The 26,658-nt window shown below is 43.2% G+C and overlaps 1 protein-coding gene across 9 annotated transcripts in view; it reads right to left on the reverse strand.

Moving 5' to 3' along the window:
* HIVEP1 (HIVEP zinc finger 1) overlaps positions 1-26,658 on the reverse strand; it is a 130,512-nt gene that overhangs the window by 42,602 nt on the left and 61,252 nt on the right. For all 9 annotated transcript variants that reach the window (XR_005826722.1, XM_040585805.1, XM_040585804.1 and 6 more), the window contains one exon: positions 15,848-15,901. Coding sequence is in view for 8 of the 9 variants with exons in the window: in XM_040585805.1 (XP_040441739.1) it covers positions 15,848-15,901 (54 nt within the window). In the remaining variant the exon portion in view is untranslated. The remainder of the gene's footprint in view (positions 1-15,847; positions 15,902-26,658) is intronic.

The raw sequence follows: 26,658 nt of genomic DNA on the forward strand, positions 1-26,658 counted from the left end.
CAAGCAACCACCACCTGCCCCAACAAGTCCGATGAGTGGCACAATTTTCATCTCATACACTCAAAGTTGCAGAATATTAACAGCCATTGTAGGCTTCCATACAGAGACAGATTTTCAAAAGTGAGTGCCTGAACTTTAGCTCCTAAGTCTGTACTTTAGTTCCCAGAGCACTGCAAGTAAGATCAAGCCTCTTCTGGAAGTGTTCAGACACTAACTGACGTCTTAAATGTACAGCTAAAAGGTTACTCTGACATGTAACGACAGTGGCGATCCAAAGACAGAAGGTTTTCAAAAGAGACACACCATCACTAAGGATCTTATTCTGATTAAAGCTAAGCTTCCCAGTGCCTTTAGATACTCAAAAAAATTCTTATTCTTAACATTTGATACTTCTTTAATTTTTATTTCACTGAAAATACTGAAAACACTCATGAATCACCCCACTGGGTTTGTATCCATGAATAAGAACATCATTATGAGATAAAGAATTAAGTCCTGCCAGCAAATATAAGACCACTAGAACTTACATTAAACACAGCAGGGAGTAACTAAACTTTCATTCCTTATTAAATACATCTAGCTTTATACTGCCTCCTACATGTTAAGTACAGCCATGAATATTTTTCCTAAAATTATAGTTTTTCCAAAGCGTAAAAAAACCCCAAAATAAACACCCCCCTAAAATAACCTGATTACATAAACCACACAACTATGAAAATGCTCACTGTCGACAAGTCAATGGAAGCAAGATTAAACCAAGCGCTGTGCTTCATTTTAAGCACAAACAGAGAGGATTTTAAAGTCAATCACCAACAGTTTTAACTGCCTAATTTCAGACTCCTTGAGATGGTCGCAGGGTGTCCACTCCCTGTTTCACAGGCCAGAAGGGAAGTCAAAGAACTTGGGGTGCTCCGAGTCAGCAGCAATATTTGAAAATGTTGGTCAGCAGGCTTAAGAGCTTTGCTGCTAATAACACCAGTCCAAACATGCAGAGGGGACCCTTAAAAACCACTTGATCTATATGTAAAGCACATCTGACATTAATTAATTAAATAACGGAGACGGGGGAGCATTGATATTCAAAGGTTAAAGCAGTCTGATAGGTATTGTATCAAGTGTTCATCTACGCCAGCATCTGTCCTTTTGTTCCTATCAGAAAATACTGAACCATTCCGTAAGGTATGGATGAGCTAAGTGTGGTTTCATGATTTCATACTGCCTGTAAACACATTATTATTTTTCTTGGTGTTTTTAACAGACAACACTAAGCTCTGGGTTGATAATGTGGCCCATCAACAGTACTGTATTGGCTGTCAGCAAGACAGGTTCCCCAGTCCTCTTTTAAGTGTCATTTCACACCAGGTCTTTGTTCTGGAATGACTATTTTATTAGCATAATTTCTCATTATTAACCGAAATAGCAGAAGTCCTACTAACGCAAGCTGCAGGAAAGGTAAACCTGTGTTAATATGTGGTACCAGCACACATTTTGAGTAGTGCCATTAACCTCAATGACAGCATAGATTTTTGTGAAATCAAATTAAATTTTAATGCTCTCTACCACCACACCCTGGCAAGCCCATAAAGCCACTGTATCTCACGTTCACACATTAAAGGTAATTGTAGAGAAAATGTATATTGAGATATACGCCCAAGAAATCATACCCAGTACTTCTACCACTAAGTTTCTCAAATTTAAAATCAGTATTTTGTAGCATCACAAGATAATTCCACGTGGGAAGGGACCTCACCACATCTCTAGTCCAACCTCTTGCTCAAATTGGGGCCAGCTACAGGATCAGACCTGGGTCCTTAGGGCTTTGTCCGGTGGGGTGTTGGAAACCTCCAAGGAGCGATTTTACTCAGCCCCCATGAGCAATGCCTCCACTGCTTGACTGTCCTCGTGTGGAACAAGCCACTCAACGTACTCCTGTTGCCTCTCATCCTCCCACCATGCGCCACTGTGAAGAGTCTGGCTCCTTCTTCATGATATTCCCTCCTCAAACCACCTCTGAATGAGCCCCGGTCCCTCAGCTCCTCCTCAGAGGACAGGCCCTGACGGCTGCGGTGTCCCAGTGATGAACCCACCCCATGTTCCTCATGTTCCTCCTGCACTGGGGGGGCCCAAAACTGGACACAGTGTCTAAACATGGTCTAAAGGATTATGGAGTAGGGGAAGATAATCCCTTGCCATGATCTCCTGGTCTCACTTTCCCCTGTACAGCCCAGGATGTGGCGTCCCTTGCTGCCAGGCATGCCGCCGGCTCGCTGCCCACCGCACGCACCCCGGGGCCCTTCCACAGAGCTGCCCCCCCACAGGGGCTCCCCTGGCCTGGGGCACCCCATTGCACCTGGACCTGTTGAAAACAGACTTAATACTCCTCTGGTTTCCCACCTACCCTGGCCTTACCACCCTAACTTGGACACAAGAATATAGTGGGAGACAGTGTCAAAAGCCTTGTTAAAGTCAAGGTGAACAACGACACCCATGGCTGCCCCCTGAGAGACATCCCCATGTCCTCACATCTAGTCGCTTCATAACAGAAGCCATTTGATCACTCTTCTCAGTGGCACCCAGTGACAGGACAGGGGCAACAGGCACAAACTGCAACACGAGAAGATCCACCTGAATGTGAGGAAGAACTTCGTTACCTTGAGGGTGCCGGAGCCCTGGGACAGGCTGCCCTGAGAGGCTGTGGGGTCTCCTGCTCCGGAGACATCCCACACCCGCCCGGACACGGCTCTGTGCAGCCTGCTCTGGGAGACCCTGCTCTAGCAGGGGCTGGGCTGGGTGCTCTCCAGAGGTTGGGCTGGATGCTCTCCAGAGGTTGGGCTGGATGCTCTCCAGAGGTCCCTTCCAACCCCAACTGTTCCATGACTTCATCACAATGTTCTTCAGTTTCTTCAGTTGTTATGAGAATTACATAAGGAATGAGAATAGGTAAAGCTGAAGGTCTGCAAAGCGCTTTTACTCACATTTATATCCAATACACTGTTTACATGCTTCTGTAAGTCTTCATCTTATTAAGCCGCCTGGATCAGAACACACACCAATAATACACTCCCTGGCCACATGGAGAACAGCACCCCCAGGAATCCTGCTTTTCTGTTTTTCTTGTTGCTTAATACCTTTTCCCATTTGCAACTTCCACCATCAAAAAAAACACAAAGCAGTAAATTCTGTGCACACTTCATCTCACTGATGGCAAAACTAACAGGCACCTCAACAAAAACAATGCAATCTAAAAACTTCCAGTTTATCCCACAGGATGCTTGAGCACCACTACAGATGTGGCTGGCATTGCTTTATAGCTAAGTCTATTTGTATGCAATTTATAGGTTTTCAACTAAATACATTCCAAGAAATACCTAAATTGCTGGCTATCAAAAGTAAGCAATATTTAAGAACAGGCAAATATTCATTTGATAAGATTTTGTACAAATGGTAAATTTTAAACTCTACAATCTACTGCTTCCACTAATTCTATATTAACAGCAGTGAATTGTCACTTTGAAGGGAACACTGGGGAAAGGAAGAAGAAGTATTTCTTGCCTTTGAGTAACATTTTCCCAAAATAACAGACCTGCCTATATTTTAAAATAGCAGGAGAGAGACGAGAGCTGGTGTAGGAGGGAGCAAGAGGTTCCTCAGACCCCGTGTCTCGGCACCTCTCACCAGTGTCTGAGTTGCAAAGGTACGCCAAAGCTGAAAGGGGAGAGTAATTTTCTGGAGATACAGAAATGATCCACTCTTTTATTCAGAATATAAAAGATCCTTCCCTGAGAATCAAGAACACTTACAACCTAGTAAGTGGAATATACTAAATGATGGGTTTAAAGGTGCAGCCCCAAGGTGTACTCTGGGCTACTCCTCACGCACTAGATGACACACTGTGGCATCATTAGCAAGGTCAGAGCAGATCAGCTTTGCAAATTGTGCAATAATAGTTTAGCATAAGGTAAGGGAGACACCTTTGCCCCGAGGCACACAGCTCAGCCTTATCAGGAAGCGCCTCTGTGATAGCTTCATCCCAGACATGAGCACCTGCCAACTCCTGTTTGGCCTTGGGATAGGTAAAGAGTAAACGACAAGTTGCAGTCTGGGGCTGTCTTTCTGTCAGTGTCTTTTAAAGTCATGGCTACTCACATCAAGACAACCTTGGTAGTGAGACTTCTGATGGGGTGGGAGGACATAACTACCTTATGATGCTAGAGACCAAGAATGGTTGTCTTTGGAAGTCTGGTCTCATTTTGTGCATTTAGTTTCTTGGCTCGAGTGAAGAAAGTAACAACCGGCACATTTTTAGCCATAAAAATAGTGTGCTTGATGAGGAAGACCATGAAGATCAAACAGCAATAAACATCTGACCACTGAAGTAATGCTATAGCCTCAGCTGGGAAATGCCAACATCCATATGTGAACAGGAACTAAATGCAACATTTCAGCACATCTGAAAATCTCTGACCAAAGTGAAATGGATTTTTTTCCCAAAAAAGAGTTAATTTCCTGCCTAGCACGAAACACATTAAATGAAACATGACATTTGATATTGATGGAGATTTCCCACCATTGCGTGTGTAAGAAACCAGCAGAGGCTGAACCACTGTAACGATTCACAGCACTCGAGCACATCTTCAAGAGACAGAGAAAAGGCACCATGAGAACAGCAAATGTCAATCACAACCTACAGTTAATGCCTAACTACTCACACAAAATGTCAAGATATGAACATTCAGCAAGGGCATATACTACAGTATTTTAAATATGCTGAAAAAAAAATATTTACTATATTAAGTAGCCCTATGGAGTTTATGTATTGGCTCTGCATTACAGTCATTTAACTCTATATTCTCTACACAGAAGCCTTAATATTAAACTAAGCAAAGTAATCACCACTTAAATGCTGTTAAGATAAAACACATTGACTACGAGCAGGTGGAGAGACACCGTTACGATAGCAATCACCAGCAATCCCAGCTTGAGAAGTCCTTCCTCGCTGGGCACTCCAAAGACACGGAAAAAGACAGGATGCCTCCGCAAAGGCAAATTAACAAGGTCCCAGTCAAAGCCTAATTAGAAACCAGCTCCACGCAGTCATCCATTTAAGAATAAAGCTGTTTAAACATAACCAGTTAGAGAAAGTATGTTGCCAGAAATTAAACTAAGGACATCTTTCCAGGGACATCTGGAAATCTTCCTCAAATGTCAGGCAATGTTGTGAACAGTTTCACTACTAAATTATCTGCTGCAATTTAAGAATTATCAGTTGTTACTGCAAAGTTAGGATTTGGCTAATAAATCATTAGCACAACTTCTACCCCTAACACACCGAAAAAGAAAGGCCATTAAAGCAGAATTCTAGAACAGCTCATGAAACAGCAACCACTTTAAGGGTTATCAGCAAAGAGCAACTGCTATCTGGCCAGATGAGATACTGAATATAATACCCACATGTGAGTCTGAGGGGAAAAAAACAAAAATGAAAGGATCAAGATGTTCGCTAAACTACCTTTGCACATCACTATGTTCAAACGGAATGAGCTCCTGAGTCATATTCCCTGCATCTCTTTAACATAGTCCTCCATATGAAGAGCAGGGATCAAATGGAGCGATTTCCATCCTGCCTTGTAGCAACTGAAGAGAAACGAAGAGCAGCGAAGAGCTCACACCTAACAACTGTACTATTTAGAGACAGAGAAAGGAACAGGAGCTCCGGCAAAGCAAGTATGAAAAGTTCCACACAGCAGGTCTTCTAGGACTAAACAGCGCTGTGAATGTGACAAAAGCAGCAGAAGTTGATTTGACAGACATCTAGACACCAGGCGTGGAAGTCTGGTCTGGTGCGCTGGAGGTGGGAAGGATGATCTCCCCTAGGGTAGGTTTGCTTCAGCATCAGTGGGAGGTTCCCAATGCCAAGACCTCTGAGCTACTCAGACCTCTTTCCTTTCCCCAGCCTTGGCTGCCCTTTTCCACCAACGCACACATGCACAGTCTCTCTTCTCACACACACCCACACCCCCACACACACGTGAACCTTTTTAGGAGATTCCTATGCAGGACTCCATCCAGCTCAGATCGTAAGCACACAGCTACCAGAGTGGTACACTGTGTCTAATTCACCGTCCATTTATATCTTTTACTTACCCTTCAGAAGGAGACTAAAGGCAACCAACAGCTCCCTGAGCTACAGGGGAGGATCCAGAAAGTATGAAAACCCCCACACATTACTCATACGTCAGGCAGACTACAAGGAAGCTAACAAATAAAAAAATGTTGCATTTCCACAATTGGCTTGCTCCCAGCTCACATCAGCTAAAATTAGCAACCTATTGCATTTACTACACGTGCATAGGTATGCCTCTTGAATTAGCTAGTTTGTCAGCTCAGCATCCTCGCACCACAAGAACGACCTTATTCTGGCCTCAGATTTTAAAAACTTGCAAGAAATCCTTCTATTCATTAAAGGAGGGTCAAGCTCAAAATATTACTGCATCTGAAAACACAGCCACTGATTTAACAACGTATTGTACCACGATTTGGAATAGCCACTTTCCATTTACTGTCAGGAAGATGCTTTTTCAACAATTGTTTTATAATGTGAAGTTGTATAATGCCCCTTCGAAAATGATACTTGCAGGTTGGAATCTCTTTTGCTGAACTGCCACTCAAAAACTTTGCTATATTTGTCAGGAAAAGTCAAAATACTATTACTTTAACATCCCATTAATGTTTTAACCAAGTTCTCTTAATAGCTCCAAAGGATGAAATGTTCAATTTAAAACTGTAAATCTGTTTGTCTGCCTGTCAAAACAATACCAGCTCTTGCTATGTCTAGCACCGGCAGTGGATTTACCGAGCAGATTTCAGCTGCTAGTAGTCTAAACTAAATGTACTAACCAAAGAAAATTAAAATAGAAATACCAGATACAGACATTGACTCACAACCCAGGAGGTTTACAGGAGCTAGAAAACGTCCCTGGGTTAAGCCCATATTCTAACGTCATTTCTCAGAGCATAGAACACGTAAACATCTCCATTTTTATCAGTTTGCCCCCACTGGTAAAATGAGGACATTAAAATGTACTTAACTCTTTAAGATGAAAGCAGTGAAAAATGAGGTTAAATGAGATCAGAGACTACTCCTGCTCCCACAGAAGTCAGCAGAGTTTTTCTCACTGTCCTTCGTGGGCACAAAGCCCTGCAATGAATGTGCCTGAAGACAGAAAGGACCTTTCAAGTCGTCAGTGTTGTTATTAACAACATGCAACGTTCCCTCTATGTGAAAACACCAGAGATTTTAAGAATAGACGGTGCTTTACGAAAATGTGAGATCTTGTATGACGTGAGCTACCGACACGAACAGTTCCTGCATGAAGCCAATCACAGCTGTCTGAGCTGCTGTAAATATTTTAGGAAGATAATTCAGTCTTCATTTAAAGCCTTACAGTTTGACGTACACAGAATAATTTAAGTAAATTACCTCTCAGACACATGCATTGACATATTTTAATGTAGATACAAACACTTTATAAAGCGAGACATTAGGAAAACACCCCACCGAATTGCATGAAGTACCACCGCTAACTTGTAGTTATGAACATCTGGAAAGTAAAAGGTAGGTGGCTCTGGTGTATGTCAACAGAAAAAACAGGAAGGCAAGCTAATCCTCCCACCAGCAGTAAGTAGCAAACAGGATGCTACTCCAACTTGCAACTTTTCAAGATTATGTACCTCCCTTTAAAGCAACTGTATTTCTAGCCCATATGGTTGCTGAAGATGAGGATGGAAAGACGAAAAGAAGCAAACGAAACTTTGGATCTTGGTTACATGTCTTGCCCCAAAAGTAAGGCATAGTTTCCTACAAATACAAAATGGAAAGAGAATGTTTTGGACTAATGATGGTATGCGGGTACCACCACAGCAAAGAATCCAGAAAGCTCACATCCTTGCAAACCTACAGGAAAAATTCAGGGAAACATCTGTGGAGGATGAGGTCACTCTTAAGCCAGTAAATCAAAATGCTTAAATTGTTTAGCATTACATTCCTAGACTTTTGTTTGATCTCTCCCTTTCTCATTCAATTTCCTATTTCTCTTGAATGAAGTAGCACAGTATTGACCACAGCTGATGACCTAGGGAGCAGGGTACATCACCAGCACCCAGTGCTCCCACCTGCTCTTTGGCAGGGAGAGGTGCAGCGGCAGGAAGCGGGATGAGGAGTGTCTGCGGGGAAGGGAGAGCAGGGAAGGGACCTGGCTGCTTCTGCGAGGCCAGATGGTGGGCCGATGAGAGTCGTCTGTAAGCTGGGACACGGTAACATAAAAAGGGCCTCAAGTTTAAAGGTATGACGTACGCAACGTTTTGGTTATCTAGGGAGAATGCTGGTGTATTTATAATAATGTATTTGAAACTCCCTGTATAACTTCGTTATGTGCATTCATTTAACAAGAGGGATGATAAGGCAGGGAGGGTTTGGAAGAACTCCGAGATACAATGTATGTCTACCCCGTGAATCTGCAACAGAACCTACATTTCTTTGCTCATGCTTCCATTTATAATGACAAACTTCCTCACCTAAATCTCTGTGCCGTTCAATTTACTAGAAAAATAATATTCTGGTTAAAAAAACCCAGCAGATGGGCAAACAAGGTAAAGGGCATTTAATTTCAGTTGCCTCTCCTCCATGCCAACACGCTACTTTGAAGGGACTGCAAGTGTGGGAGGGGAACATATGTGCGTGTGGATTGTGCATCTCAGAGAATATCTGCTGCTGGAACGTCATCTCTCCTCCCTTCGCTCTTTCTTTCCACAATAGCTCAAATGTGCATTCACATGACAGGTGGTTCCACACAGCTCCATGTGGACCTAAGCAAGCAAACGGAGAGTCTTACAGTCCTGCATGCCAAGAGTGACCATAGAGCCCTTCCAACAAATGTTGTGTCAATCTTAAGGCTTCAGAAACAGATCAGCATCCCTTGAAAGTGCAGACGGAGGCTTTAGGTAGCCCCCATGACAGAGGCTGGAAATAAAGGTATTTTTCAACAGCACCCCGGAAGTTGCGTGGCCCTTGCTGCAGTTCAAACCAGGGCTTTGAATGGCTCTGTCTTGGTGGTTTCTCAGTAAATACTGACAGAGCCTGCTGCCATTTAACCAGCCACTGATCAGGTCAGACAAACCTCTTGGAACTGCCAACAATGTGTCTGTATATTGGGATGCAAACAAAGAGGACACTACTAATATTGAAGCATGAGACTCTGGCAAGAGAACTGATCTGGGTGAAATTCTGATACTGCCTTGGGACAAACTTGTGGTACGTCTGGAAGGGAACTCTATCATCAAGATAACCTGTCACAACTGCTTGGAGTTCTGGAAGAAGTGAGCGCAACTTAGAAATCTATCTTCACAGACCAAGAAGTGAACAGTGATGCTGAGGACCTGAAACGGAGGACACAGGAGAACACGCAGCTTTGGCTTCAAATTCCATGTGCAACATCTCCAGCCACAGGCGAGACTCTGAAAAAGCTCTTCAAGGAATGTGAAAATGATGGAGTGAGAAAGTATAGGAACTTGGTGGACAGGCAAAGGACAGACACAAACAGGTAATAAACAGACCTTAACATAGTTTAAGGACAGACCCCTTAAGTGGGTACTCCAACATGAGTACTCACTGTCAGAATTGGTAAACGGGAGGGGACCAACATAACACACTATCTGAAACTTAACTGGGACCTTATTCCTTCCTGCTATTTCTGACATTGGCTTTTCTGGGGGTGAGACCAGGAGTACTGTAACAAAAAGAGCCACCAGAACATGATCCTCATGGTCCATGCTCTGGAGCAGAGACCTTGAAGAAGGAAAGGTGGTGTTGCAGAGGTGAATCTTCCCATGCTTTGTCCGAGTTAAGTCAGCTGCAATTGTTGAGGCAGCAGGTGGTACAAAGCCTCTGCTGCCTGGGAAGTTAGGTTGGAAAGAGGCTTTTGTTGAAGCCAGAGAGAGATATCCCTGTCAGTCCTAGGAAGGGATCGGGAGGGGAGACTGGCGGGTGCCTGCGTGCCATTACAGGGACTGGAAACCTGAGTTCAGGATGGATTTGTTATATTTCACACAGCCTGCAGTGACAAGCAGTAAAAGGTTTATAATTTTACCCATTGAAGAAACAGGTACAGACAGTCTACCCATTTCCCGCCCTCCCGCACGTGATAGACTTAATTTTCTTCATAGTAGCTAGCATGGGGCTGTGCTTTGGATTTGTGCTGAAAACTGTTGGTAATACAGAGGTGGTTTTGCTATAGCTGCACAGCACTTACACAGCGTGGAGACCTTTGCTATTTCTCACGCCACCCCACCAGCGAGCGGGCTGGGCGTGCACAAGAAGCTGGGAGGGAACACAGCGGGGACAGCTGACCCCAACTGAGCAAAGGGATGTCCCCAGACCATATGTCATCATGGTCATGCTCAGCATATGAAGCTGGGGAAGAAGAAGGAACAGAGAGATGTTTGGAGTGATGGCATTTCTCTTCCTAAGTAGCCGTTACGCGTGATGGAGCCCGGCTTCCCTGGGGATGGCTGAGCACCTGCCTGCCCGTGGGCAGTGGTGAGTGAATTCCTTGCTTTGCTTTGCTTGCCCATGCAAATTTTGTTTTGCAATTTAAATGGTCTTTATCTCAACCCCTAAGTTTTCTTACTTCTATTCTTCCACTTCTCTCCCCCATCCCACTGTGGGGGGAGCGAGCAAACGGCTCGGTGGGGCCGAGTTGCCAGCTGGGGTTAAACCATGAGACTGCAGAAAGCCAAAATCTTGATCAAACAAGAACAGCGGCTTATTCAGAGCGATGAATTCACACCTGACAACCAACCGTGACGGTCTGGAAGTCTGAACTACAAGGAGGCTGATGAACTCACGTGTGTTCCCAGACCACCTTATACTGAGGACCAGCAATTGCCATGACTGAGCATTAGAATGAGGAAATCTATCTTCCATCTGATCTAGCCATTTATCATGGATCCTTCTGGCTGCGACATGGCAAAAAGCAGTTTTCTGAAACAATGCAGCTGAGTCCAGAATAGTGCTCCTAACAGCCAGAGAGACTCCAGGATCAACGGGCATGCAGAATATATACATCAGGCCACAGGATGATTCTTTTGGGGATCTGCCACCCATTTTATGGCAAATCTTGGTGTTGCTGGAGTTTGTCAGCAACTTCAGTTCCCTGAACAGTTTCAGAAGCAGAGACAGAGATCTAGGTGGCAGTCTTAGCGTTGCTAGTGCCAAGTATGGAGATCACCAAGTTATCCTAAAGACTGCAGTGATGGTGTTGGTGGAGCTGATGTACCTAGAACCCAGGCTGGTGTGGTAGGCAGAGAACTCCTGCAATGGATAAAGAAGAAAAGAAATGCTTACAGCGCTTCATATTGGCCTTCACTGGCTGAACTGGTTCTGGGGATGACCAAATCAGAAGCCTCTGTGGTAATCACAAGGATCTGAGAGGACTTGAGTTTACCAGTCTGGAAGGGAGAAGACAGAGAGACTTTCTTGGGATGGCTTTCTTAGGAGGACAGCCAGCGGCAGATCAAAGATAACGCAGCCAAGATTTGGCTGACTGCTTTCCAACCCACAATACCCACTGGGTCCCACATCAGAGAAAGCTTTCGCTGCCTTCTCAAGGAGAATTTTTTTGTCGCTCAAGCTCACCGTCCCTTCCAGGTATTAAAGAACACCACCTGGAGTGCTCGCTGGGAGCAAGACCTTCTCTACCACACTCAGGAAACCCTGCACATCTGTGAGGAGATGAAACTCAACCCCCAAGCAGGAGCACACCCAGGCTGTAAAAACAGCCTTGGGACATACCATCAAAGCCAAAGAAAAGCGCAGCTTCTCCTAATGAAAATTCATAGCAGCAACTGAGCAGCTGAGAGAAAATGAAACGACCCAAGAATGATCCACCTCACACACTGGGTGGGAAGGGGACCAGGGCTCCTAAGAAACGTGTTCCTGGTCTCAAGTGGCAGGCCCCCTGAATATCCATGATCTGGATGTATTTGTGGACTATCACTCCAAAAAATAAAAAAGTAGATCTTCCAGTTGCAACTTTATATAAATAACGAAAGTCCGCAAACTTGAAAACGATGTCTGCTCATTTACTGTCTCCTCTGTGCTTAACAGAGTCCTACTCCAATTTGCACTTAATTGGATTACGGCAGCTAATGGCAAAATGAGGTGTTAATTACATATCTTTTTGTACTCAATTAAATTTAACTTAAATTCCACACATGTACAAAGTTGTGACTGATCAGTGCACAACGGTAGTCAGCAGAAACCCAGTATGATTAAACTTAAGAAAAATTCTTCCCTGCAAGTACGCTGTGCCACTGACAGCTCTGCTACTGACAGAGCAGCAGTTAACATGATGAATTCCACAAAATTACATTCCCTATTCATTTCAGATAGGAAATAAACAAATCCAAAGTGATCTAGATGAACTGAAAGACAAAATATATGAACAAAGAGGAAAAATATATAACCATACTTCACGTGAATCTGTATACACTGGATTGTGATTTAAAATAACTTACATGAATATGTGCACATTTTTGTTTACTTGTTTAGGTCAAAATGTGTATTTTCTTTGTTTCGATGGCCTTCAGACTCTAACGCTTCAAATAAATCATTTTGTTTACTTTATATTACCAAGAAATCTATCTATTCAGACATTTAAGAAACTAAAAAAAAAAATAAATGGCAGAGGACATTTTAAATTTGTAAAGCAAGGAGTAACCTTATTACCTCAGTTATTTCTGTATCAATTTTCTATGTAAAAACTTATTTTTCAATTGCCAGCCATATGGATTTAGGTTAGAAGACAAAAATTAAGCAACGATCTCTTTGATTCTGAGATGCTGAAAGCTGACGTAAAGCTTTGCAACCCCATCCTTTTCAGAGTCCATCATTTAGTTTGCACTAGAGAACTTCTCTTCCTTTGTGCGAAGATGTTACTGGGTCACATGTAAGAACAAACGCCTGAAAGCTGCGGTTAGTTCATCTTTAACTTGAAAAGTCCATCACAAAAAATAATCCAGAGCCAATACTACTTCTGCAAGACCCACAGCAACAAGAACAGACAACTACACCTTACATGCCAAGGTTTTTATGTTTGGATGACAACACCACTCATCTACGATCCACTAAAAAATATATCAAAGCTATTTAGTAGAATGTCTTTGTTGAAAAGTCTCTGTAAGCATTAGAAGAACTGCTATGACCATTTAGCTACTTACTTTTTTAATCTTCCACCTTTTACAAATATGTAGAGCAACATCACAGTCCTCATGCCTGTACAAGAAAGTTTCTATCAAACCTTCCCTTGAAAAACTGAAACAGTCATGAGTTTGGAGAAGAGAAAACTGAACAAGATATGGCCAGGATTTATAAAATCATGAAAGCAGTGGATAAGGTGACTGCAGAACTGCTATTTAACAAATCACACAATGCTTGAACTGGGGCACAACTGTTGAAAACTGAAGAAAAATTAGAAATTGATTAAAAAAAAAAGAAAAAAGATAAAATAAGGTCCTTTTTTATGTGATTGGTAATGAACTTCCAGTTTACTGCCAGAGAATGCTGGATGCAGACAGCAGTTAATCGAAAAGAGTCACAGGCAACAGCTCCATAAATGTCTAGTTACTAATGGGATGAGGCAGACATCCCTAATCCAACGTCCGTGGACAGCATGAAGGGAATGGACTAAAGAAAGTGATGTGTTGTCCTTAACCAGTACGTCCTATTGCCTGTGCTGGAGGCTGAAGGCTGGGCCAGATGGACCCTGCTGAGATCCGCTTGGGTATTTCTTCTGTTCTCTCATCTTCAAAAAGTTTCGAAGTTCATTGTTTCGAAACATAATAAACTTTGGTTCCAGGACACAGCATCAACAATTTACACACTGCTCACAGATGTATCACAGGCCAGAAGGACAGCTCGCTGCCACCAGAGGTGAACGACTACCCACAACAAGACACAGCACTGACACAGGGCACTGTTAGTGGAACGCATCTCGTGCCAAACCTGGCAGCCCAAGAGAAGTGTGGCTGCTGATGCTCCATGCCCCCAGGACCAGCCAGTAGCAAGGCTGAAAATGTTTTCCCAACAGGGACATGCACATGGAGCACACATATACACCATATACATACACACCCATCTCTATGGCTGGACAGAGAGATCCCAGACAGACGCTCTGAGTACTTACACCAACACTAACTACCTCATCCTGGTCCCTGATCTGGCTGAGTGGCAGGACAGAGGAATAATTATTAATATACATGGAACGTATATTAATGGATACATTCCATTAATAGGAATGTATCTTACATGTCCAAGGTGGACACCACCAGCAGCTGGCCTCATAAACTCAATCTGCGCAGTAGCCACCTCTGCATCCCAGTCTTCCCAGCTGCTGCACCTGGACATAGGAGCCCCCAGGGCTGCAGCCCCACTCCAGTTGCTGGTACAGACCATTGCACACACAGGCAGAACTGTCCAGGGCTGCCCTGGTGCCTACAGCCACCCACCTGTGCTCCTGTCCCTACACACCAGCAACCACGCTTGCACGCAGAGGTGGCTCTCAGAGACTTCCAAACCCATCCTGGCCCCCAGCCCACTTCACCTACTCACTGGTTCATCTGGTATGACCTTTGCTAGCAATCACATCCACACTCGCTCCAGTTGCTGCACCACAGACTCCCCTTACACACAGGGACTAAAGAGCTTCTTACTGGAAAACAGTTGAAGATGGAGTTTGATGAGGAGACGCAACACCCTGTGCTGGTTAGGGGCAGAGCATGGCCAGACAAGCATCCTGGCCAGCCTCTGCTAGCATGCAGACAGACCCTTTTATTCAGTTATTCCTTTACTTCACACATTTGTTCCTTCATGTATCATTGAAATTTCTCACTTTTTCTGCCTTCGGTTCATCTCCTAGACATTCCACAATAAGTCCTGTGCGGTCCCCAAAAGCTTTTCCCCTGCAACCTTCAATGTGCCCCACACCTCCAGCCAGCAACGCTGTTAGCCCAAAAGGTGACCTGGAGAGCTGCTCCCCATCGCTCATGGTGATGGGTTTCACTCCTGGAGACTGGGGCTGAGGCTATGTGGGGCAGGGAATCAGGGTCTCCCTTTCCAAGTCCTTCATTTGGGTTCCTGCCTGCCCCTGTGCTCCTCCAGGCTGTAGCAATGGACCTTCCATGGCCCATGGTGACTAGTAGTAGCCCAGCAAAGGGTTGTTTGGGCTCCCCCACAGTGTCTCTCTGGGCATCGCTGTGGGTGCGCAGATGAGCTTTACCACACACCCGAACGGGTACCACTGCAGTCCGCCAGCCTCGAAACACAACAACTCTCCAACAGCTTTCTAAGCTCTAACACAAAGATTTAATCTGTCACAGGTCACCTGTATCTTAAAATAACGTGTGATGACCAGTCCCCCTTCAGCATCTGTTAGACACCATCACACATTGCTTGCCATAACCCAAATACAGTTATTAATGAGTAGGTAAATCGTATAACGAACCAACGGTTAGCGCAGGCTGTAGTCAGTAACATGCACATCCCTAAGGCACAGCTTCAGCAGTCTCATCAAGGGTGAGGCAGCTACTCAAGTGGTTAAAACAAAGCTTTTGTGCCTCAGCAAAACTGGGGTGTCACAGACACAGCCCCTGATCTGCAGACAGACAGGCCTGGGGCTGCACCCCATGCCTGGCCCAGCCGAGTCTTTTCACTGGTGCAGGAAGGCTTTGGATCAGCCTCTAGAACCGCAATGCATTTGTTTTTTCTATTGTGTTTTTTGGGTTTGTTTATTACCTCTCTGTTGGTCTTCTGTTCCATTAAGCTGTTTTTGTGCTTCTTCAATTTTATCTGCAAGAAAGAGAAGTCATTATTAAAGTACGTATATAAAAAAAGCAAGATCTTGGAAAGTCATTTACTGAAATTTGTCTTGAACTGTCTGTTAATACACAGGAGTGATACCATTCACACGTAAAAACGCGGTACATTATGAGTAATACAGCCATATAAAATTTTATCATGTTTCACCAGCAAGGCTATTGACATGTTAAATTACACAGAACTGCAGAAAGAAAAGCACTGGCATTGGATCTGCAGTCAACAGCTAATCCTGCCGTGGTTTCGTACCATCTGTAATAATTTATGCAGTCAGGAGATTCTTTGCAATAGGTATTATGGTGCATTACAGAGTATTTTAATACATTTTTGAAAAATGCTGTTAGAACAAGACAATGCGGCACTAAACGGCGACAGAAACAGCAAACAGGATTTGCTAGGTGAGGCGATGGAGCCAATACTGTCACATGGGAGTAGCCGGGGGCGAGCGGTAGCCCCATGCTTATTCCTCCATGAGACTACCCAAAACACCTACACGTGCAGCAGGAGCAAAAAGAGGCCTCAAGTCTTTTCTCTCACCCTGTTCTTTGCAGATCACCTGTCGCTTCCCCAACACATCGGTGGCTGGAAGGAAAGCCGCTGTTGCAGAGAAGATCCCATGGGAAAGGGGGACCTCATTCTACATGCGTGTGCAGTCGCACGTGCAGAGCAAGAAGCAAGAAAAGGGGCAACTGGAATGAATAAAGACCTGAGACCAATTTCTTTTTGGTAGCAAACAGTCCACTGAGTGGCTTCAGGATGGTAACAGGTCCTGTTGATATGAAGCAGCAACCAAGATCTGAACTTGGAACGTGGTTTGAGATATAACCAATCGTTTTCCAAAATATCTGCAAAAGCTTATTATTATTTTTTTTTTATCTCTTCTCTTTCCCCTTTCTTTTTTTGTCTTTTTTTTTTTTCTTGGGGGGTGGGGTGCAGGGCAGGTTTTATTACATTAAATTGAAAGAATAGGACGTAACTGGATTCATCCTAAACCTCTCTGACTCTACTGGTACAACGTAAATACCAGCCCTCATGGGTGTCATACACACGAGGAGGAGGCCAGCCCTGCAGAGTCCTCACCTCTTTCTTCCTGAGCATGGAGGCCGTTGCTCAGTCTGACTTTCACTCAGCGTTCCTATACGGCACAAGGTTTCTAGAAAACGGTCCTTTCTTCAACAGGCTTTTAAATCAGCAGGTTTAAATGACTTTAATATTTATGAGCTGAACCACTGAAGTACATTGGGATCATTTGTTCACAGCTGAAGTCTGAAATTGTTGTTCAATTATTTTCTCAGCAGAAACAAACCCTTCTTGCGGGCTTTAAGGCTGAGGTTTTTTTCAGCTTGCTCCAGTTCTTCATTTCTGCCTTTCAACACTAGTATCAGGTCTCCTTTCTCACTAAAGCTCAATAATTTCTCCCCTGCACATTGTCCCAGAGATTGCACTAAAACATCCCACAAGGATGCTAACCAGCCAGACACCCAGAGCCGGAGCAAATGAAGCCTCCAGTGAGGGAGACCACCACTGCAATTGTAAAAGCCAAACTTCTTCCTTCTTCCTCTGAGGTCACCAAGACATGCACATAGATTGAAAGGGCAGTTCCATGCACACTTTCTTTTGTACTGACTGATGAAAGCAACTGAAAGAGAGAAAAACCCTTCACCAGCTCTTTATCGACCCACTGATGCAGGTTTACTTTAAACACTGACGACTTGATATTGAACATCTTCCTGGATGTTCGAGGTACAGTTGAAATACTGTACGTGCCTATACATTTTTGTACAGAAAGGGCTGTAATAACAATTTCTAACAAAAATAAGATGAAACATAAACAAAACATCTTTTACATACGTGCACATGTATCTAACAACCTTATAGTGCTTTCCCACAGATGACTGCTTCACGGAAAGGTGAGGGAATAAACAACTTACAAAGTTCCATGGTGGCTGTTGAAATACACGAACACACAGGAAAAAAAAAAAAGTATCAATAAATTAGCCATGTAAATGGAGCTATAAGGTTTACCAAAAAGGAATAAGCAATGAAGACCATAGATTGGCTACCAAACTAACTTCCCATCTGTTTAGAGATATATCTAACGTACAAGATTTGGTGTTTCTCTCTTGAGAGGATGTAAAAGATTTTTCACCAAAATTTATACTTAAGAGCACAGACAACCACAGTTTCAGTATTCATAAGAGAATTTTCTGCCTATTTCACATAAACGCTACAAGAAATGTAGGCATTTAAATTCACCATCATCCTATTTTATAAAGAAAAATTACCTAAGTATTTGGAAGCATGCTATGTTAGATTGCCAGAATGATTAAATGCTAAAAAAGAGTTCCTAACAGAAACTCCCAACCACTTCTTTGTCAGACTGTAATCCCAAAGAAAGAACCACAGATAACAGAAATAATAACTAGGTAAACATATGCTTGGTGCACAGCCAGAAAGTCTCCTACACTTCCTGCAGCTCCCGATATGTTTTCCCCGGTGAGTCGCATTTGTTGTGTGTATGTCTTCATACCTATGGAGGTATCTCGGTGAGGAACAGCTTCAAGCGCTGTGAACTGCTAAAAAAAATTTCAGTGGTTGGTTCTGGAAACCGAGAGCACCGAGCCTGGCTGTACATGAGGCACGGGCATTAACACGGGTCTGCTTGCTAAATGTTTCCCTGAGGACTCCATCCTCGTGACAAGCCGCATCGCCCCGCTACCTGCTCTTGCTATTGCACTGCGGCACACTGAACACATCACACGGAGTTCGGGGCAGCTGCTTCCCACCTGCCGCGGTTTACAGCTACAGATCCTATAGGGGCAAACGCCGCACAGACCGCCGTGTCTCAGGCTGCAAGGAGGAACCGAGTTATTCCCAAATGGCTGCAGAGCAGGTGGGGAAAAGCAGGGTTTGAACCACGTACACCCCTGACACTGAAACGCTCCTGTTCCTCCCCGTTCGTTCTGACAACCCGCACGTACGCCAGCAATAACTTGCTGCTAACATCAAATTTATATAATCCTGTCATTTCCTTCTCCCGTGTCTCATTAAATTAGCCATATGTGAAACATTTTCAGGCAAATTATTTCAGACAGCATACCGTATCCTTTCATAATTATATTATAGATTCTCTAATGGTACACACCTTTGAAAACTCATTATAAGCAAAAATACATTACACAAAAATCATCTGCAAAGCCCAGGAAGAACTGAAAACTGCAAAGTCTGCTAGTAATTGCAAATAGTATTATCTGATCCAATACTCAGTTGATACAGTATTATTCCAGATTTAAACCTGTGATACTGAAGATACTGTCTGATCTAAAAATTTTACAAAGGAAACGCTTCTTCATCACTCAAACATTATTTACTCCTGCTAGGATAAGAGAAAGTCATTCAACTAATGGAAATTCCTAATACCTGGCAGGTACGGCACCCTCTGTTTCCCACAAAATGACAGAACAGTACATATCTTGACTACGCTGACCTGTCCTAATGTCCCCAACCTTCATCAGCCATCCTTCTGGAGTAGCACACATCTAGAAGCAAATGATGATGGTGACAGACACACTCCCATTTAAGATGGGACACTTCTCACCCAATGCTTACTAGAGGGGGAAAAGCAGAGAAGCAATAAAAGAGGAAAGCACCATATGCGCCACTGTCCAGAGAGGAGGTTCCATACAAGAGCAGTGCAACAAGCCACTGAGCCAGGCAGGTCATACCACAAAAATGCAAAGCACAGGTAACATCATATAATAGGTTTATATATATATCTATACTTAGATATATAAAAATATATATATGTATACACACACACACATATATACGTATGCATGTGTGTAAAATAAAATGAAACATGGGTGCAATGGCTTTTATTACTCCAGTATTAAACCTTTCCACATTATTGTCCAACACAGCTCTCTCAGCAGGTATCTGCTGTGCGGAAATATCATTAAATTCCTCAGTGTATTAAATATATAATGTAACTGTGCTTTTTAGGAATGCGAAGAAGGAGATTGGCACGCAGTAAAATATGCTTCTTGTTTTACACACCTCCTGCTGTGATAGATCATTAAATGGATACCAACAGTCTGAGTGAGATACAGTGGCACTGTGGTGGGTTTTTACATGAAAAAATAAGCCAGATTTTTCAACAGCTTAACATTCTCTATTTTTTATCTTCACTAAGAGATAAAACCTCACAGATTTTAATTATACCAGGAATAAGATGTAGTTTATAAAGATCGTTACTTTTTTTTTAAAGATATCAGCACATCAGCATACACAAACTTGAACATGTTTACATGTATTTGAAAGGCATTAGGAATTTCCAACAAAATCTTTAACAGCCTTATGTATATGGTCAGTTAAGGAAGAAAAAATAAAGGTTTAAGAATTTCAGCAAGGAAAGCAGAAATACTGAAAAAATGTGAGGTCTGCAAAATATAAACCCAGTAACTTCTGACAGCCATTTAAGCTGGAGCAAAAAGACATCTTCCATTTGTGGGTTTGTGGGGTTTGTTTTGTTTCTTTCATCTCTTTTTTTGCTCACGAGAGTCCCCCTGCCAGTGTAATGAGATGACTTCACCCTGCTGAACAAGTCACCCTGTACCGACAACACACACACAGAAAGAAGCGGTCACCGAGGCAGGCTGCTGCTAAGCCACCAGGAAAGCTCACATGGGAGCGGTGGGTGAGAAGCGTTCATTAAGCTTATACAAAATGGCCAAACACAAATATTTTTCATCGTACATATTTGCCTGGGTATCACTGTAAAAACGGGATTTTTTTGGCTTCTTGTTGAAGATGCAAAACTTCTGCTCTAAAACAATAAAAAGTGCTTTGTTGGTTTGTTGTTTTTTTTTTTTTAATCTTAAGTCCACTGTTTATGGAGAAGTGGAAAATTAGCAGATTTATACCATACTAGATGCTAAGAACGGGGTACTTCTTCAAAACTTTAAAAAATATGAGCTCGTTGCTTGCCTGAAAGGCTATTGTTACATATTTAGATATTTAACCAAAACAGCTGGAAGGAAAATGTCAGCATTTTTTCCCCCTTCAGTTAAAGAGAACAATTCTCAGGCCTTATTCCTGAGTCATCCTAAAAATACCTCCTGCAAAACAGCTTCAGATGGCAACAGTTTTTCTTCTTGCTTTCTCAAAAAATGCACCCTCTCTTACCTTACTGCATCAGAAGACATTTGAAAAGTAATTTTAAAAATCACTGCGTGTTTTATCAATGGACACAAAGAAAGATATCCCTTTAATTATTTTTTCTTGCGTTGATCATCTAGATCACTAGCAGAGACAAAATATTCTTCAGCTGAAGTGCACTAATGTAATCGCTCCATATGCATCAGGCAGTATTACCGAAAACAGAATTGTAGGTGGGTTTTCATTTTTTTTGGTGGGGGGGAGCCACAGCTTGAGAAAATCACTGATGAAAGTTCAAAACACTTTGTTTTCCATCGCTACTTTAAATTCAGAGAGCAAGGGAAAAGAGGCTGAGCCTCTGTGTGATCTCCATCTCCTGCCTACTGAAACCCACCAGCCAAACGTGCCAGGAGCAAAGCGAATTGCATTTTGCTGCATGAAAAGTGTGTCTGAAAGCAGGTATTATTCTGTAAATAAACCCCCAAACAAACAAATAAAAATACCCCGAGCACCAGGCGGGTAGTGCAAAGCAGTGCAGCGTGGAAAGAAGGGCTTCGATTTGAGACAGCGGGACCCGATCCCACTTGCACATCCCGCCTGAGCCATTTCACGCCTTCCCCGAGGGAAGCCTCATGCTTTGAGCATCCGTGCCCACCCAGCGCGTGCAGCAGGGCAGGTGCAGGAAACTGATGCACCACACAAAGCTGATGCAAGCTGGAAGTGCTTCCCAGGGTGGCAGGTTCCCTCGCAGTGCTTAATCCCAAGGCACCCTGCCTGCAGCAGCGGCTCCTGCCCAGGGATGGAGGGGATGCAGAAGCGCCAGTGCCCCGCTGCAAGAGGGCTGTGATGCTTGGCTTCTCCCTTTCACTAGGAGGAGGAAAGGCTCCTTACAACCGCCCAAAACAAGAACGCCGTAGTCCTAATGTTTTGGTTAACCGAGATGAATCCCACAGACTTCCTTTAACCAGCTAATTAAAAAATAGAGGGCGGGGGGGCAGGGAAGAGTAAGAGTCTTGTCTGTACAAGGAGCCCATCAGATTATTTGAAAGCACGGCGCAGCTGGCAGGGCAGTCGGTGGGATGCGGGCTCTTGCCCATCCCTTGGGAAGAGCGGAGCGGCGGGAGAGCCTCCAACCCCAAGCAGCAGAGCAGGGAGAGCAGGTCCCAGCTGCACCCTGGGCTCACTGCGGGAAGGAGGGAGGGCAGCACCCTTGCTGCAGGAGGGGGACCCTGCAGCCAGGAGGTGCGAGGGCTGGCAGACTTGGGCACCAGAGGATACCTGTGATGTTCCAGAGCTCCTACCGCTGCCTTCCTGCTCCAAAATGAACACGTACAAAGCTGGCAAACAGCAGCAAAAAGACATTTCACGAAACCCACAGGATGAGGCACTCTTTTCCCTCAAATTGAAATCTACTTTTAATTAGAAACCACTCTTCTGTCCCCATACATTTCCCTTTTCTAATTTAATGAGGAACGCTCGAGATTAAAAGGAAGATATCAGATTAGTAAAAACAGTCCCTGCATTTTCTCTGTAATTTTACAGTGTGGGAACTTGACACTTTTCGGTGTACGGTTTGTTTTGTGGTTTGTTCTTTCCAGTTTGGGGCTTAGAGAATCACAGCATCACTGTTTAGTGGGTTGCCAAACACTGAGCCTGATAACTGATAGCATCGATGTCTCCAGCCTACCAAAAATGCAAAGCAAAACAGATTAAATCTTGGTTTGTCAGGTGCTACCAGGTTTGAAGATTGCTGGTACAGCTGCAAAGAGACAGAGGGCAGGAAAAGACATCTTAAAAATCATGTGAATTCAAAACTCTTAGCAACAAGCAAGCTGATGCAGGAGCAGTTGTCATTTTAAAAACTATCAACGACTTTTTCAAACATCTAAAATGAGATTTAAAACATCTTAAAATATTCTGCGAGTCATTATAACCTTAACTAATGACCTGTTTGATCAGTTTTTCAGGAAAATTTTATGCATTTTCATTTCAATGTCAACTTTGAATGCTCATCATACTCCCTGCCATATATAATTATTTGCATTTAAAAATGAAGAACCTATGACAGATACTTTACATAACTCTGTTGAAAATAGAAGACAAAAATCCTCCTCTTGCTATTCCTCACTTTAAGATAAAAAGAGGATTGCATATTTGAAAATACAATCTGCAGACTAAATTAGTATCAGCAACGAACTGCTATGCTGTATATACTATAAAACAGTCAATGGAGAGGCTGTATATAAATATATAACAACTTTATCATTGCCATCACATGTATAACTTAAGCATGGCAAGGGTTCCTGATGAGGTTGACAAGGTGTCTAAGCATAAATTACACTTATTCATATGCACTTTGCATATGAACCCAAACTCAGTCCCTGTGTCATCAATTTACGATTGGAGAGCTTTTAACTTCTTTTTTTGCTTACATGAATTTAATTTTTATTATGAAGCTTTTAAACCCATGAAAAATTGAGCACAGGAGGGCGTGGGGTGGAGGGAAGAAGATTTTTGGATGGCTGTCACCTTACAGAAGGACAAAGCAAGCAGCGAGACACCCATGGGGTTATGCACAGCAGCTGCCAAGCACAAAAATTCAGAAGTGCATCTCCAGAAATAGCCCCTGCCTGGTACCTTTTCACCCTGAGTAAGCCACTGTGCAAGGGGGGGCACTTTCCACAACTAGTCCCCTTTCCACCTGTCCCACAAGCAAGGAGATCCTATGTGTATTTCTGAGAGCCAGGAGCTCTGCCACCAGAGAGAATTCATTTACACATTGTCTCCCTTCCATACCAAAGCACAAACAGAGGTACTGATTGCACTTCCATTTGCATAGCTCCTAATCAGCCATCTAGCACAACAATTACACCATTGCTATGCTGATGCTAAAGCATTGTGCTGCCCCACTGCCAAATTCTAGCTGTGTACCTAGGACAGGGTGATTTTTATCACTAAAATCTGCTCAATAATTATTTAACAGCCTCTAGGGCAGTCACTGCTCCATGCTTAATTTCGACTTTCTGGGGTTTTATTTTCTACACCTAATCCAATATTGAGGCTAAAAGTTAAAACAAAATATTAAAGCTATGACTCGCTCTAGTTCATCACTTTCTCCAAGCTGCTGCTATGAGCACCTCCATACCTTCTGCACTGAGACAGGATTCCTCCCCCTGGTAGGTTTACTGCCCTTTGACCTGATGCCTCCAAACTGGAAAAAAAAGTGTGGCTTTCATTTATTCATTTTTTTTTTAAGCCCGATATAGAAATTACATAAATGCCAGTGAAAACTTGTGAGCATTTAAAAAAAGAACACAAACCCCAAAAACCCCAACTTTGCCACTCACCAGAAACGTATGTAAAAATAAAAAACCATGGGTCCCAAAAAGGTTTCCTTAATTCCTGCATTGTCTCAAATACAGACCCTATAGCAAAGCAGCAAACAGCTGAGCCAGGCACTCACCAGCCAGAGAGGGGAAAAACTTTCCCCCCATCTTTCTGGTCCTCCAAAAGCACTCATCCTCATCTGCAAGGGTGCCGAGAGGGCTTGCCCAACACAGAAAGGCACAGAACTGGTTCAGCAGGTAGAACAACATCAAGAGCTGGTGTTTCATCATCTGAGACCAAGGCTTTCTGCAGGTTCTCCGAGGGGTCAAATTGCTCTGTAATTTCTTCTTCCATTTCTGGAGTTCCTCAAACGCTAAGGAGTTTATAGGGCAGAAATCATATAAGCAGAAGCATTCAGCATTGAGTAACCTATAGCACCAATGACCTTGTTAAACACAGATTAATTGTCTTAAGCTTAGCAACGCAGATTGTCTTAAACATAGCATATACCTTAAAAACTCTCTCTTTACCAAGATCCTCAGTCTTGACAGAACTGGTTTAAATAGCTAGATCTTTAGTAGAACTTTGGATACTAATGTTCTTGTAATTACCTGATATTAAGAAGGACAATAAATGGTACTGCTGGCTAAGAAATTTTATTTTTCTGATGACACTAACAAAAAGCCGACAAGTAAGCCAAAAGTCCAGCCCAACATGTCTCTAGCAGCAGCCAAGAGCAGGAGTCGGGGGCAAAGCAGAAGAGGACACACGGTAAATCCCGGACTCTAAAGCCACTCTGGAACAAGCCCCAGAAGCTGTATTTGAACCTCACGGGTCTTGCATGAATGGGACCTATCCCTACGTTAGTTTCACCATGGGTGCTTTGAATCCGTGTGAGCTTCTCACATCTCTCTCCTTCAGACTGCAGGGCCTCATCTACTTTGTCATTCCTTATACAAAAGCTGTTCAACAGATTTATAACCCTTGAAGCTTTTGCAGTACTATTTTATCCTCTTTGGAGGTGGAAGTGAAGAAAGGAAAGAGAATTAAGAGAAAGATGCCAGAATCGATCCCACTGTTCAGGATGAAGGCACACCACAGATGCTACTCTGACAGATATGTTTTTCTCTACACTGTCATAAACATTCCTAATGTTTTATTTGCTTTTTGACAGCTAATGAGTATACAGTTGACTTCTCCACACAAATATATGACCCCCAGATCTCATGCCCGAGTGTTAACAAGCAACTCAATTTAAATGAAAAGTTGGAATATTTCTCCCGTGGACATCACTTTGCATTTATCCGCACTGAATTTCATTTGTCATTTTATTATATGGTTGCACAGCAACCTAATGTCATTCCGAAATCCTTTGCATTTTCATTTGCATCTTCATCTTCACCTCCATGGACAACTCCATCAAATCAGCAGCAGTGCCACTTCACTATGCATGCACTTTCCCAGATCACTCAAAAGAATGAGAATCGACAGAGGCACATTTTTATTAACTGTAAAATGGCAGGCAGTGTTTGTCTGCTAAAGAGAGGATATCGACTGCCAAATGTGTAAATATCAGCCTCTCAATAAATTCACAAGAGATTTTTCTTCTGGGATGTGGTGGGGGAGTTCACTCGATACTCTGTCTTTCTCCTTTAAAACCCTGTCCTTATTTCCAACCCATCTTTAAAACCCAGCCTCCCCAAACACCACTGTCCCTTCACCACACAGCTCAAGGAATGTGCCTCTGGGACCTCACCTCCAGCCACCCTGCCTACTCCTTCCTCACCAGCCCCTGCCAGCGCTGAAGCATCTTCATGTATCGTCCTTACAACTGGACGTACTCACACACAGCTCAGGGCTTCCTCCAGACCAGCCGTTTGCTGCTGTCGTATGATATTCAGTAAATTCATTTTGAACAGGTCTGCAAAAATCATACTCACCGCCAAATTCAAAATCCTTCTTTAGGGTTATGTGAATTAAATGTTAACTAAACATCACATGCAAAATTAACGCTTTTCATTAATTTCACCAAGGTATCTCATCTTCTTCTTGCTTGTTTTTCCAAGAACCTAATAGGTCTTAATGTTACAAGCCAAAGTGTGTGAATACAGTCCAGCATATGAACAGTCATAATGGCATCAGTAGCTCTTAGTGCTAAAAAGCCCCAAAACCTAAAAATCCACAATTAACTTGTTATGCTAAACCTTGCTCTGTGGACTTTGCCAAGCTTACTTTTCCATAGTAAT

This window comes from Falco naumanni, chromosome 3 (assembly GCF_017639655.2).
Source record: "Falco naumanni isolate bFalNau1 chromosome 3, bFalNau1.pat, whole genome shotgun sequence".
Classification (NCBI taxonomy): Eukaryota; Metazoa; Chordata; class Aves; order Falconiformes; family Falconidae; genus Falco; species Falco naumanni.